General features: G+C 45.7%; 1 protein-coding gene across 1 annotated transcript in view; it reads left to right on the forward strand.

Annotated features, from left to right (window-relative positions):
• slc2a12 (solute carrier family 2 member 12) overlaps positions 1-1,892 on the forward strand; it is a 37,162-nt gene extending 35,270 nt beyond the window's left edge. Inside the window, exon 7 of the mRNA XM_067983858.1 lies at positions 1,742-1,892. Coding sequence (XP_067839959.1) covers positions 1,742-1,791 — 50 coding nt within the window. The 3' untranslated portion in view covers positions 1,792-1,892. The remainder of the gene's footprint in view (positions 1-1,741) is intronic.
• The last annotated feature ends 13,205 nt before the right edge of the window (positions 1,893-15,097 follow it).

Consider the following 15,097-nt stretch of genomic DNA (forward strand, 5'->3'; position numbering starts at 1 on the left):
AACCCCAGCCAATCCAATCTTTTCTCAGAGCTAAAATTCTCCAGCCCTGGCAACATCCTCGTGAATCTCCTCTGTACCCTCTCTAGTGCAATCACTGTATGCAGTACTCAAGCTGTGGCCTAACCAATGTTTTATAAAGTTCTAGCATAACCTCCCTGCTCTTATATTCTATGCCTTGGCTAATAAAGGAAAGTATCCCATATGCCTTTTTAACCACCTTACCTACCTGTCCTGCTACCTTCAGGGTTCTGTGGACATGTACTCCAAGGTACCTCTGTTCCTCTACACCTCTCAGTATCCTCCCATTTATTGTGTACTGCCTTGCCTTGTTTGCCCTCCCCAAATACATTACCTCACACTTCTCTGGATTGAATTCCATTTGTCACTTTTCTGCCCACCTGACCAGTCCATTGCTATCTTCCTGCAGCTTTCCTCCTCACTATCAACCACAAGGCCAATTTTTGTATCGTCTGCAAACTTCTTGATCAAGCCCCCCACATTCAAGTCCAAATCATTAATATATACCAAAAAGCAGGGGACCTAGTATTGAGCCTTGCGGAACCCAACTGGAAACAGCCATCCAGTCGCAAAAACACCCGTCAACCATTACCCTTTGCTTCCTGCCACTGAGCCAATTTTGGATCCAACTTGTCACTTTCCCTTGGATCCCATGGGCTTTTACTTTTTTGACCAGTCTGCCACGTGGGACCTTGTCGAAAGCCTTGCTAAAATCCATGTAGACTAAATCAAACACGTCAAACAGTTGTTTCCCTCTCTAAAATATGAAGGTAAAAATCATTCTCATCTGAATGATAGCAACTCTGATAATGTAGCACTCTCTCAGTAAGGCACTGAAGTGTCAGCTTGGATTAAGTGCTCAAATCCTAGAGTGGGGCTTCAAGCCACAACTTTCTGACTTTAAAGTTGAGAATGGTACCAACTGAGCCAACCGACTCTTACATTAGTTAATGGTGGGAAAGTTGTGCAGCAGGATATCTGCCCAACTTATAGCGCAAAGAACTTTCAGAGTTCTGATAGTGTGGCACTTCCTCAGTACTGCCCTGAAATGTTTGCCTGTATTATGTGCTCAAATCTCTAGAGTGGGGCTTGAGCCCACAATCTTTTGATCTGAGATAGCTACCACTGAGCCAAAGTGAACAGTGTATTTGTTGATCTCTTGGTACTATCAATGTCTCAGTGTTCCATGTGATGCCAGTATGGACATAGTGAAGCATTAATGCTCTCACACAGTTGTCAACACCCATGCTGGATAGTGCAAGATCGTCAGCACTTGCATGCTTCTCACTTAAACTGTCATTGCCAGTCCTCTGGCTTTCACGGTTATGAATCTTGAAGTTTGCATGCAGTCAGTGGATGCCCTTCCAAATTCCCACATGAGCTGAGTGAGACTGTCACAGAACTTAGGCTGCATTTGTGCTGCAGGAAAAAATGGTGCATAATGTGAAGTAGAGAAAATCCAGAGGAGAGTGCCAAATATACACAAGTTAATCTCTATGAGGAGGAGGCACCCAGCATCATAGGAAGTCCAGTGGCAGAAGGGGTTGGAGATGGAGAGACTGGTAAGCAAGTGGCAGAAACAGGTTTGTGCACTGATGAAACAATTCTGGCTTCTGAAGCCCTCAGCTAGCATACTGTGATTGTATTGCATTCTGGAAGATTCAGGGGGAGCTCACTGATGAATGGTGTCATACTAATTTCTGTTACTCTGTTCTCCATCCAGATGAAATCCTTCCAGGAGGACATGGAGGAAGAGGAAACTTCCCACTCTGATTGATGACCTATCAGAACACCATAACCCACACTGTCACTTCCAAGTGCCGGCCCAGAGACAAGTACCTGAGGGCTGCACACTATTGACAGGGCAGGGAATATTCTGGGTAATACACAATTCACAAGTGGCCAGATGGAAATAGGGATGGAGGAAGAGGATAATGACATCTCTGATCAGAAGGGTCAGAGGTGTCAGACCTTGGCTGAGAAGCTTTGGGTCATAGATCTCACAGGCTCTGCGTTCAAACTAAGGATGCTTATGGAACTTTGTATTGATATACAGGCACCGCACACTGTCTCCCAAAATGTGCCACATCTGTCTGGTATGCTGGAGGAGTCCATCATTGGCATGTGAAGCTACATTGAGGAGCATCTTTCCCTGGAGAGGATGAAGCGTTAAGGACGATCTGCAGAGGCTATCTCATCATTGACATCCCTGAAGCAATGTTTGCTTCCTGAAAAGCAGCTTACACTTCTGCCATGGAGACCTTGGGTGCCTTCAACGAGAGAAGCATAGATATGGGTTTTTCAGCTCGGATTAAGACCATTCAGTCTACCTCCCCACCAAACACTTGCCAACAGACAATATAGCTAGAGGCACGTGTTCAAACCCGACAGACAGGTATGCACACAACCTAACATCCTCTTAGAAAAACAGGTTCAGTGAGTTTGTCAGGTTCCCCGATGCCTGAACATACTGGGTCGCAGCAGCAGGACTGAGTAACCCCATCATCTGATTTGGAAATGCAATCTGCAGCTCATCCTTCTCAGGACAGTGGCTTCTGGACACAACAAGCACCTCAGCGGCAGGGGACTCAGATAGAATAAGAACAGCCAGTCACCCCGTCCACTTTGGTCACTCAGATGGCACCTAGAAGAATTTCATGGTTTGCAGAATGTTGTTAGGCATGTCGAGGCACAATGGGGAAGTACGATGATGGCGATTAATACATGTTGATGCAATATGTTTGGGGCACACTATTTTCCTGCTTTTATTTCATTGACCATACTGTTGGAATGAGGGATTATGCTGTGTGATGTTACTGGGAAATTTCAAGAAATTGTAAAGGTAAGCCGTCACTGGTGCAGGGTTGTGTCGCCAAGTCCAGATACTGGAGCCTGGGTATATCCATGAATAAGTACATTCATTACTTGTAACTTTAAAAAGTTTATTTTATCGGAACACTTCTGACACAGAATAAGCTTCTAGATCATCATCATTCTCCTGCTCTTTCACATTTTCCCCCCTTTCCCGTGGTGGTTCCTCCTCTTCCTGCAACTGGACTCCTGTCTCCAGTGCGTAATTATGTAGGATGTAGCAGGTGATTACTATACTCAATAATCAAGCTGGAGCATATTGTAGAGCATCACTACACCTGTCCCAACAACAGAAGCATGCCTTCAGAATTCCAAAGATAAGCTTTACTATTACTTGGTAGACACAAGGGCCTCATTGTACCTCTCCTCAGCATCACTGTGAGGAATCCTGACTGGGGTCAGTAGTCAGGTTTGCAGAGAGTAACCTTTATCTCCAAGAAGCCATCTGTTGGCCTTTAATTGGAAAATAGAGATGGCACAGAGAACTGCCTCATTATAAACACATCATGGCAACTGCCAGGGTACCACACATTGATGCGCAGGGCCTTAGGCCTGTGGTCACATACCTTTCTGTTGATGTAAGCCACTGTACTTTCTACTGATGATCTGATAGCCGCATCAGTGCAGTCCACAACCCCTTGCACCCTTAGGAAATCTACCACTCTGAAAAAGCCCAGTTCCCTCTCACATTGAGAAGATGCGTCCATGAGGAATGAAATTAACTGTCCAGTTCTAGTGAACAGTGCATCGGTCACCTGTTTGATGCAACTGTGAAATGTTGCACAGATCCTCTGCAATAGATTGAAAGGATGCTGATGCAAAAAATATCAGTTGTAAACAATTTTACAACACCAAGTTATAGTCCAGCAATTTTATTTTAAATTCACAAGCTTTTGGAGGCTTCCTCCTTCCTCAGGTGAACGTTGTTGGAAATAAAATCCTCGAAATGAAATCGCATTTATAAATCACAGAACAATGCTTGGTGATTACAGACAGTTTTTTCAACTGCCCGTTGCCAAGGCAATCAGTGTGCAGACAGACAGGTGTTACCTGCAAGGTCTCCGAATATACAAATCACCAAAAAAAACCAAAAAAAAACAGAGATAGAGAGGTAGAAACATAGAAAAGACAGCAACTGACCCGTTATATTAAAAATAGATAACATTTGTTCGCTGGTGGGGTAACGTGTAGCGTGACATGAACCCAAGATCCCGGTTGAGGCCGTCCTCATGGGTGCGGAACTTGGCTATCAATTTCTGCTCGACGATTTTGCATTGTCGTGTGTCTCGAAGGCCGCCTTGGAGCACGCTTACCCGAAGGTCGGTGGCTGAATGTCCAAGGCGGCCTTCGAGACACACGACAATGCAAAATCGTCGAGCAGAAATTGATAGCCAAGTTCCGCACCCATGAGGACGGCCTCAACCGGGATCTTGGGTTCATGTCACGCTACACGTTACCCCACCAGTGAACAAATGTTATCTGTTTTTAATATAACGGGTCAGTTGCTGTCTTTTCTATGTTTCTACCTCTCTATCTCTGTTTTTTTTTTGTTTGTTTTTTTTTGGTGATTTGTATATTCGGAGACCTTGCAGGTAACACCTGTCTGTCTGCACACTGATTGCCTTGGCAACGGGCAGTTGAAAAAACTGTCTGTAATCACCAAGCATTGTTCTGTGATTTATAAATGCGATTTCATTTCGAGGATTTCATTTCCAACAACGTTCACCTGAGGAAGGAGGAAGCCTTCGAAAGCGTGTGAATTTAAAATAAAATTGCTGGACTATAACTTGGTGATGTAAAATTGTTTACAATTGTCAACCCCAGTCCATCACCGGCATCTCCACATCAAAAAATATCAGGGCAGTGGATACGTTCACCTCCACAAATGGAGTTGTAACGTTCCTTGAAGGTGGCTTCGGGTCAGGTTCCAGGATCGTCCAGGGATCTGTACTGGGGCCTCAGCTTTTCACCATATATATTCATGACTTGGATGAAGGAATAGAGAGTTGTATATCCAAGTTTGCAGACATTATGACAGATGGCAGATGGGTACTAAATATCCCTGGATACAAAGTGTTCAGGAAAGATAGGGAAGAAAAGAAAGGAAGGGGGTGGCAGTATTGATTAAGGAGAATATTGCAGTGCTGGAGAGAGAGGATGCCCTTGAGGGGTCAAGGACAGAATCTATTTGGTTAGAGTTAAGAAACAATAGAGGTGCCATTACACTACTGGGTATATTCTATAGGCCACCAACCAGTGGGAAGGATATAGAGGAGCAAATTTCCAAGGAAATTACAGAGAGGTGCAAGAACCATAGAGTTGTGATAATGGGGAACTTCAACTACCCTAATGTAGATTGTGATAGTAATAATGTAAAGGGCAAAGATGGGGAAGAATTTCTGAAGTATGTCCAGGAGAACTTTCTTGATCAGTTTCCCACCCAACGAGGAAGGAGGCATTGCTGGATCTGGTTCTGGGGACTGAGGTGGGTCAAGTGGAGCAAGTGTCAGTGGGGGAACATTTAGGGAACAGTGATCATAGTATCATAAGGTTTAGAATAGCTATGGAAAAGGACTCTGTCCACTCTAAAGTAAAAATACTCAATTGGAGGAGGGCCAATTTCAGTGGGTTGAGAATGGATCTGGCCCAGGTAAATTGGAATCAAAGATTGGCAGGCAAAACTGTAATTGAACAATGGGCGGCCTTTAAACAAGAGGTGGTTCGGGTACAGTCCAGATACATTCCCATAAGGGAGAAAGGTAGGACAACCCAAAGCCAGGCCTCCCTGGATGACGAAATAGATAGCAAGATGAAGCAGAAAAAGGGGGCATGTGACAGATGTCAGGTTGATAATACAAGTGAGAACCAGGCTGAATAGAGGGGAAGTAAAAAAGGAAATAAGAGGGACAAAGAGAGAGTATGAGAATAGACTGTCAGCCAACATAAAAGGGAATCCAAAAGTCTTCTAGAGGCATATAAATAGTAAATGGGTAGTAAGAGGAGAGGTCGGGCTGATTAGGGACCAAAAAGGGGATATGTGCATGGAGGCAGAGGGCATGGCAGAGGTACTAATTGAGTATTTTGCATCTGTCTTTACCAAGGAAGAAGATACGGCCAAAGCCACAGTAAAAGGAGGTAGTTTAGATACTGTATTGGATGAAAATTGATAGAGGAGGTACTAGAAAGATTGGCTGTACTTAAAATAGATAAGTCAACAGGTCCGGATGGAACGCATCCTAGGTTGCTGAGGGAAGTAAAGGTGGAAATTGTGGAAGTACTGGCCACAATCTTCCAATCCTCTTCCAATCCTGTGTCAGAGGTGGTACCGAAACACTGGAGAATTGCAAATGTTACACCCTTGTTCAAAAAAGGATGTAAGGATAAACCCAGCAGCTACAGGCCAGTCAGTTTAACCTCAGTGGTGGGGAAACTTTTAGAAACTATAATCCGGGACAAAATTAATAGTCACTTGGACAAGTGTGGATTAATAAGGGAAAGCCAGCACAGATTTGTTAAAGGCAAATCGTGTTTGACTAACTTGATTGAGTTTTTTTGTTGAGGTATCAGAAAGGGTAGATGAGGGCAATGTGGTTGATGTTGTGTATATGGACTTCCAACAGGTGCTTGATAAAGTGCCACATAATAGGCTTGTAAATAAAATTGAAGCCCATGGAATAAAAGGGGCAGTGGCAACATGGATACGAAATTGTCTAAGTATTAGGAAACAGAGGGTAGTGGTGAACGGCTATTTTTCAGACTGGAGGAAGGTATGCAGTGGTGTTCCCCAGGGACCACTGCTTTTCTTGATATATATTAATGACTTGGACTTGGGTGTACAGGGCACAATTCAAAATTTGCAGATGACACAAAACTTGGAAGTGTAGTGAACAGTGAGGAGGATAGTGATAGACTCAAGAGGATATAGACAGGCTGGTGGAATGGGCGGAAACGTGGCAGATGAAATTTAACGCTGAGAAGTGTGAGGTGATACATTTTGGTAGGAAGTATGAGGAGAGGCTGCAGAGCATTCTGTGGGGGGAGGGTGAACAGCCAGAGGTCGTGGTCCATATTGGTACCAATGACATACGTGGAAAGATGGATGAGGTCCTGCAGGCAGATTTTAAGGAGTTGGAAAGAAATTAAGAAGCAGGACTTCAAAACTTGTAACTCCGGATTACTCCCGGTGCCTCGGGCTAGTGAGTAAAGAATTAGGAGGATAGAGCAGATGAATGTGTGGCTGCAGAGATGTGCAGGAGAGCGGGCTTTGGGTTCCTGGGGCATTGGGACCAGTTCTGGGGGAGGTGGGACCTTTACAGGCCGGACGGGTTGCACCTCAACGGAGCTGAGACCAATGTCCTCACGGGGAGGTTCGCTAGTGCTGTTGGGGGGTGGGGGGGGGTTTAAACTAATTTGGCAGGGGGATGGGCACCAAGATGTCGCAATGGAAAGGAGAAACAACGGGCACAAAGGATCGGGGGAGAAAGATAGCACTAGAGCAAGTAATAGTACAGTATTAGGTGGGATCAGACTAAGAGAGAGTACAAGAAAGTCTAAGATGGGTTTGCGGTGCATGTGTGTAAACACATGAAGCATGGTAAAGAAGGTTGGTGAGCTGCAGGCACAAATAGCCACATGGGAATGTGATATTGTGGCGATAACGGAGACCTGGCTCAAAAAAGAGCAGGATTGGGTACTAAATATCCCTGGATACAAGGGGCTCGATTTTCCAGTGAAGTAGTGGGTGTGTTGGGGGGGGGGGGCTCTGAAAATCGCAGAAATCCCGAGCAGGTTCGGAACCCGGCTCCAACCCGCTGACTTCCGGGTTCCTCATTGATGCGTCTGGGTGCGCGTGCCTCTCGGATGTGCAAGTCCCACCAGCATTCCCACCATGCTGTGGGAAACACTCCATGTTCTGCCAGATGTGTTTCAGCCAGCAGTCAGTGGGACATTCAAATGCTTGTTTGACAAATGGGGAGAAAAGGTGAGTTCCTACAGCAGGGCACTCAGTTCTTTCACACAAACTTTTGGCCGCGAGATCTTTATGTTTTCACTGAAAATTCTTACTTTCCACTCACAATTCTTCTGTTCACACATATTTAACAATTTTTCGGACCCCCTCAAACTCACACCATCAGGATGGGGGGGCACGATGGCTGCATTCACCACTACATCCGAGGACGAGCAACATCACCATCCTCGCCAGCCATGGCGTGCACTTCCGCCACTTGCAGCTCCACAACACATTGCTGCGCCACAGGGACCTGCACAAGAGGGCAACAACAGAGAGGGGTGCCGCTTGAGGAGGCCCCATCCACATCTACCACCCACAGGGAGGAGGAGGAGGAACTCATGGGCAGAGCAGTGGCTCACTTGGCTGCTCGTGAGGCCAGGGAGTCACTGATATGTGAACGGTTTCTCCTAACATCAGAAAGTGTGTCACACCACCTGGAAAAAGCAATGCCCACACCAGGCCGCCCACCCCTCCCTGCACAAAACATTCCTGCAACTACACATAGGCCCACTGTAAAGTGACCCAATGAGTGGCATCAAGTGTCGCTGTTCATGGTGAACCTCATGAAAGGGCCCTATCACAAAAGCCAGTCAAGAATAGGCAAGACGTGTTAGCAGTGGTGATAATCATAAAATTTAATGTCACTTTAACAGAAACTAAATATAAACGAAAAACATGACAGTCTGTCAAACACTTTCGTGCATGCCCTTCGTGCTCACAAAACCTTCGCCTTTCTCTTCCGACTACTTCTATGTGGTGCATCCCCTGTGGCTGCAGCAGGGGTAGTGGCAGGTTGCTCATGTTCATGTCCTGACTGCTTAGATGCTTTGGGCCTACACCCTCTGGGTGAGGGTCCCCCCAAAGACTGCTCCACCTGCACCAGTGCAGGGGCAGACTCGGCAACCTGGAGAGGAGGCAGCATTGCGGGTACTGGTTGAGAAGTGGGCAACGGGTGAGACGTGGGAGTGCTTTGAGTGGTGTCCCCACTTCCATGTCCCCTTTCGCCATCATCCCTCCACTGAGCCAGGCCCACACCACTCCTACTTTCCTGCTGGGGGACAGTTGGGAGGACATGTATGATGCCTTGGAAGTCCAGTTGTAAAGTTTCTGTCTGCCTGTTTAAGGCGGTAGAATGTAGCTCACCATGAGCCTGAACGGCCATACTCAAGGCCTGAATGAACTCATTTGTGAGCCGTGCTTGAAGCTCAAAAGAGGCTAGCCTTCTCTCCATTGCAGACATTCCCGCACTTACCTGTGACACTATCGCAGAGAATTGCTCACGTCCCTGTGACAGTATCTCAGAGATTCCCTCCTGTACTTATGCCATCATTCCACTTATGCAGGAGTTGTACTCCTCCATCCTCGGCGCTATTGTGGACAGTGCACATGGCACCTGTTCCAGTACCTCTCAAATGTGCTGCTGTCCCTCGATCATTTTCCTTTTAAAGGATGGCTCCCCCAGGGTTCCGCATCCACGTCCAGCTGAGCAGAGCCTGGATAGGAGTGCTCCCACCAGCGCGGACTCTCTGCAGCTGCCCCTGCCACCAGTGTCTGCTCATGCTCATATGAGTGTGGTAACTCACCAGGTGCCAACCCAACTAATTGGGGACTAGGACCCACCGAAGTGTGAGTATCTGCGCTGGTGGATGGCTCACTAAGATGTGACAGTGCGCCCTCAGAGGCTGGCAGGTCCTTTGAAGAATCGCCCTCTCCCATCACAGCAGCCGATGAAGGCCCTTTAAGAGAACTTAAGGCAACATTAAGCATCATCACAGATGTGTCAAGTTGCGATGAGCATATTGAGGTGCTGAAGATGGCAAGGCATGTTAACATCAATTCATATTGTGTGTAATGAATGTTAAAATTGTGTCACCAGACATTTTTGGGGTGCCATTCTTGGCGTCCCTGATGGACAGGCACTCGAGGGTTTGGCTGAGCTCCAGCGCCTTCTGCTCCGCCTCTGGGAGGATGACGATTTGTTGCAGTCCCACTCCAGTCCTCGCCCTCTCCCGTGCATTTTGCGCTCTCTTCTAGAAGGGGAGAAAGAACAGACGTGTGAGTGAGTGATGATGAAGTGGCCAACCGATGAATGTATTAGTTTGGTTGTGGCTGACCGTAAAAGAGATGCATCAGAGGGTGAGTATGAGACAGAGCATTGACATTGTATGAGGAATGGGTTGAGTGGGGGTAGTGGTGGGGTGACTAATAGTGAGGTAAGGAAGTGCTGAGGAAGTGTAGGTAAGTTGAGGATGAGCCTTAAGTGGGTGTGAGGAGTGATGTGATAGAGTAGTATTGGCAGTGCAGAATGAGTTGGGGGGTGGGGGCGGTGATGTGGAAGTTGGAATGTAGGAGAATCAATAAGTGTACTCACTTTGACTGACCTAGTTAGATCATTGAAGCATTTCCTTCACTGTATTCATATGTGCGAGATGTTGCTGCTGCTGGTGACCTCCTCTGCCACTTTGAGCCAGGCCTTCTTGGTGGCAGAGGCAAGTCACTTTCTCCCATCCTCCAGGTAAAACAGATCCCTCCTCCTCCTCACCCCATCCAGTAGCACCTTGAGTGAGGCATCGTTGAATCTTGGAGCAGCCTTGCCCCTGTGCTGCTCCATTGTGGTCAGTGGGTGTTTGCTCCAGGAAAAGCCTTTGAAGCAATGGTCCTTTAAATAGAGCTCCTCCAGCTGACAGCCTGTGATGCGGGTGCGCAGTCCGCCCGCTGCGCAGCTTTTGGACGATATACCCAGAAAGCACGTTAAGTGGCATCAATTGAATCGTGATCGCGTGGGAAACGGATTTTTTTTATTGGTTGGGTTACCCGCGCGCCCATTCACCACCGCCCCCCCCCCCCCGCTGCCATCCCACCTCCACCCTAATATCGGGGCCAAGGTGATCAGGAAAGATAGGGAAGGAAAGAAAGGAGGTGGGGTGGCAGTATTGATTAAGGAGAATATTGCAGTACTGGAGAGAGAGGATGCTCTTGAGGGGTCAAGGACAGGAACTATGTAGTTAGAGTTAAGAAACAATAGAGGTGCCATTACACTACTGGGTGTATTCCATAGGCCACCAATGATTGGGAAGGATATAGAGGAGCAAATTTGCAGGGAAATGACAGAGAGGTGCAAAAGCTATAGAGTAGTGATAACTGGGGACTTCAACTATCCTAATATAGACTGGGATAATAATAATAATAATAATAATAATAATAATAAAAGGGGCAAAGAGGGGGAGGAATTTTTGAAATGTGTTCAGGATAACTTTCTTAACCAATACATTTCCGTCCCAATGAGGTAGGAGGCATTGCTGGACTTGGTTCTAGGGAATGAGATGGGCCAAGTGGAGCAAGTGTCAGTGGGGGAGCATTAAGGGAGCAGTGATCATAGTATCATAAGGTTTAGAATAGCTATGGAAAAGGACACAGACCACTCTAAAGTAAAAATATTCAATTGGAGGAGGGCCAATTTCAATGGGATGAGAACAGATCTGGCCCGGGTAAATTGGAATCAAAGATTGGGAGGCAAAACTGTAATTGAACAGTGTGTGGCCTTTAAAGAGGAAATGGTTTGGGTACAGACAAGGTACATTCCCATGAGGCAGAAAGGTAGGCCAACTAAAGTCAAAGCTCCCTTGATGACAAAAGAGATAGTGAGTAAGATGAAATGAAAAAAAGGCGAGTAAGACAGATATCAGGTTGATAACACAAGTGAGAACCAGGCAGAATATAAGAAGTTCGGAGGGGAAGTGAAAAAAGAAATGAGAGAGACAAAGAGAGAGTATGAGAATAGACAGACGGCCAATATAAAAGGGAATCTAAAAGTCTTCTACAGGCATGTAAACAGTAAACGGTTAGTAAGAGGAGGGGTGGGCCCAATTAGGGGCCATAAAGGAGATTTACTCACGGAAGCAGGGGATGGCCAAGGTACTAAATGAGCACTTTGCATCTATCTGTACCAAGAAAGAAGATCATGCCAGAGTCTCAGTAAAGGAAGATATTTTTGAGATACTGGATGGGCTAAAAATTGATTAAAAAAAGAGGTGCTTGAAAGGCTAGCTGTACTTAAAGTAGATAAGTCTCGCGGTCCGGATGGGATGCATCCTAGGTTACTGAGGGAAGTAAGGATGGAAATTGCGGAGGTACTGACCATAATCTTCCAAACATCTGTATATACGGGGGTGGTGCCAGAGAACTGGAGAATTACAAATGTTGCACCCTTGTTCAAAAAAGGGTCTAAGGATAAACCCAGCAACTATAGGCCAGTCAGTTTAACCTCGGTGGTGGGGAAACTTTTAGAAACGATGATCCGGGACAGAATTAAGTTACTTGGACGAGTGTGGATTGATTAGGGAAAACCAGCACGGATTTGTTAAAGGCAAATCATGTTTAACTAACCTGATAGAGTTTTTTGATGAGGTAACAGAGAGGGTAGATAAGGGCAATGCAGTTGATGTGGTGTATATGGACTTTCAAAAGGCCTTTGATAAAGTGCCGCACGGTAGGCTTATCATCAAGATTGCGGCCCATGGAATAAAAGGGGCAATAGCAACATGGATACAGAATTGGCTAAGGGACAGGAAACAGAGAGAAGTGGTGAACGGTTATTTTTCGGACTGGAGGGAGGTGTACAGTGGTGTTCCCCAGGGGTCAGTGCTGGGACCACTGCTTTTCTTGATATATATTAATGACTTGGACTTGGGTGTACAGGGCACAATTTCAAAATTTGCAGAAGACACAAAACTTGGAAGGGTAGTAAACAGTGAGGAGGATAGTGATAGACTTCAAGGGGTTATAGACAGGTTGGTGGCATGGACAGACACGTGGCAGATGAAATTTAACGCAGAAAAATGCAAAGTGATACATTTTGGTAGGAAGAACGAGGAGAGGCAATATAAACTAGAGGGCACAATTCTAAAAGGGGCACAGGAACAGATAGATCTGGGGGTACATGTGCACAAATTGTTGAAGATGGCAGGGCAGGTTGAGAAAGTGGTTAAAAAAGCATATGGGATCCTGGGCTTTATAAACAGAGGCATAGAGTACAAAAGTATGGTAGTCATGATGAACCTTTATAAAACACTGGTTCGGCCACAACTGGACAATTGTGTTCAGTTCTGGGCAGCGCACTTTAGGAAAGATGTGAAGGCCTAGAGAGGGTGCAGAAGAGATTTACTAGAAATTATTCCAGGGAAGAGGGACTTTAGTTACGTAGATAGACTGAAGAAGCTGGGGTTGTTCTTCTTGGAATAGAGACGGTTGTGTGGAGATTGGATAGAGGTATTCAAGATCATGGAGAGTCTAGACAGAGTAGATAGAGAGAAAATGTTCCCATTAGCGGCAGGGTCAAGAACCAGGGGACATAGATTTAAGGTGATGGGCAAAAGAACCAAAGGTGACATGAGGAAAAACATTGTTTACACAGCGAGTGGTTAGGATCTGGAATGCACTGCCTGAGGGGGAGTTGGAGGCAGATTCAATCATGGCCTCCAAAAGGGAACTGGGTAAGTACTTGAAAGGAAAAAATTTGCAGGGCTACAGGGATAGGGCAGGGGAATGGGACTAGCTGGATTACTCTTGCATAGTGCCAGTGCGGACTCGATGGGCCGAATGGCCTCCTTTCGTGCTGTAACCTTTCTATGATTCTATGAGGCAGTATAAATTAAAGGGTACAACTCTAAAGGGGGTGCAGGAACAGTGAGAATTGGGGGTACATGTGCACAGGTCGTTGAAGGTGGCAAGTCAGGTTGAGAAAGCAGTTAAGAAAGCATAAGGGATCCTGGGCTTTATAAATAGAGGCTTAGAGTACAAAAGCGAGGATGTTATGTTGAACCTTTATAAAACACTGGTATGGCCACAATTGGAGTATTGTGTCCAATTCTGGACACCACAATTTAGGAAGGATGTGAAGGACTTAGAGAGGGTGCAGAAAAGATTTACTAGAATGGTTCCAGGGATGAGGGACTTCAATTATGTGGATAGACTGGAAAAACTGGGATTGGTCTCCTTAGAGCAGAGAAGTTTGAGAGAAGATTTGATAGAGGTGTTGAAAATCATGAAGGGTCTAGACAAAGTAAATTTAACAAATTGTTGCCACTGGCAGATCACGAACCAGAGGACACAGGTTTAAGGTGATTGGCAAAAAAACCAGAGGCGACATGATGAAAAACTTTTTAACGCAGTGAGTGGTTAGGATCTGGAATGCACTGCCAGATCCTAACCACTCGCTGAACCCAGTCGGTGGAAGCAGGGTCATTTGTGGCTTTCAGAAAGGAATTAGATAAGTACTTTGAAGGAGAAAATTTGCAGGGCTACGGGGAAAGAATGGGGGAGTGGGACTAGCTGGATTGCTCTTGCAGAGAACCAGCGCAGGCTCAATGGGCCAAATGGCCTCCTTCTGTTCCATAACCATTCTATGATTCTGAGACAAAGTTAGGAGGCACAGTAAGTTGTGTAGATGGGAGCAGGAAGTTACAAAGGGACATGGATAGACTAAATGAGTGGGCAAAAACTATGGCAGGTGGAGATCAATTGGAAGAAGTGTGAGGTCATCCACTTTGGATCCAAGAATGACATATTTTCTTAACGGGGAGAGACTAGGAACTGAAGAATTTAGGTGTCCATGTACACTAATCACTAAAAACTAATGCATAAGTACAAAAAGCAATCAGAAAGTCTAATGGAATGTTGTCCTTTATCTCGAGGCGATTGAAACACAAAAGTGAGGAAGTGATGCTTCAGTTGGTCAGACTCCACCTGGAGTATTACGTTCAGTTTGTGCAGTGCACCACAGAAAAGATATATTGGCCTTGGAAGGGGTGCAGTGCAGATTCACCAGAATGACACCAGGGCTAAAAGGATTACAGTATGTGAACTGATTGCAAAAACCTGGTTTGTATTCCTTGAGTTTAGAAGATTGATAGGTGATCTCATCAAAGTGTTTAAAATGATAAAGGGAATGGATAGGGTAGATAGAGAGAAACTATTCCCCGTGGAGGGGGAATCTAGAACAAGGGGACATAATCTTAAAATTAGAGCTAGGCCACTTAGGAGTGATAATCAGAATGCTATTTTTTCACACAAAGGTTAGCGCAAATCTGGAACTCTCTTCCCCCAAAAGGTTGTGAATGCTGGGTCAACTGAAATTTCAAGACTCAGATTGATAGAGTTTTGTTAGGTAAGGGTATCAAGGGATATGGATCAAAGGCA

This window comes from Heptranchias perlo, chromosome 5 (assembly GCF_035084215.1).
Source record: "Heptranchias perlo isolate sHepPer1 chromosome 5, sHepPer1.hap1, whole genome shotgun sequence".
Lineage (NCBI taxonomy): Eukaryota > Metazoa > Chordata > Chondrichthyes > Hexanchiformes > Hexanchidae > Heptranchias > Heptranchias perlo.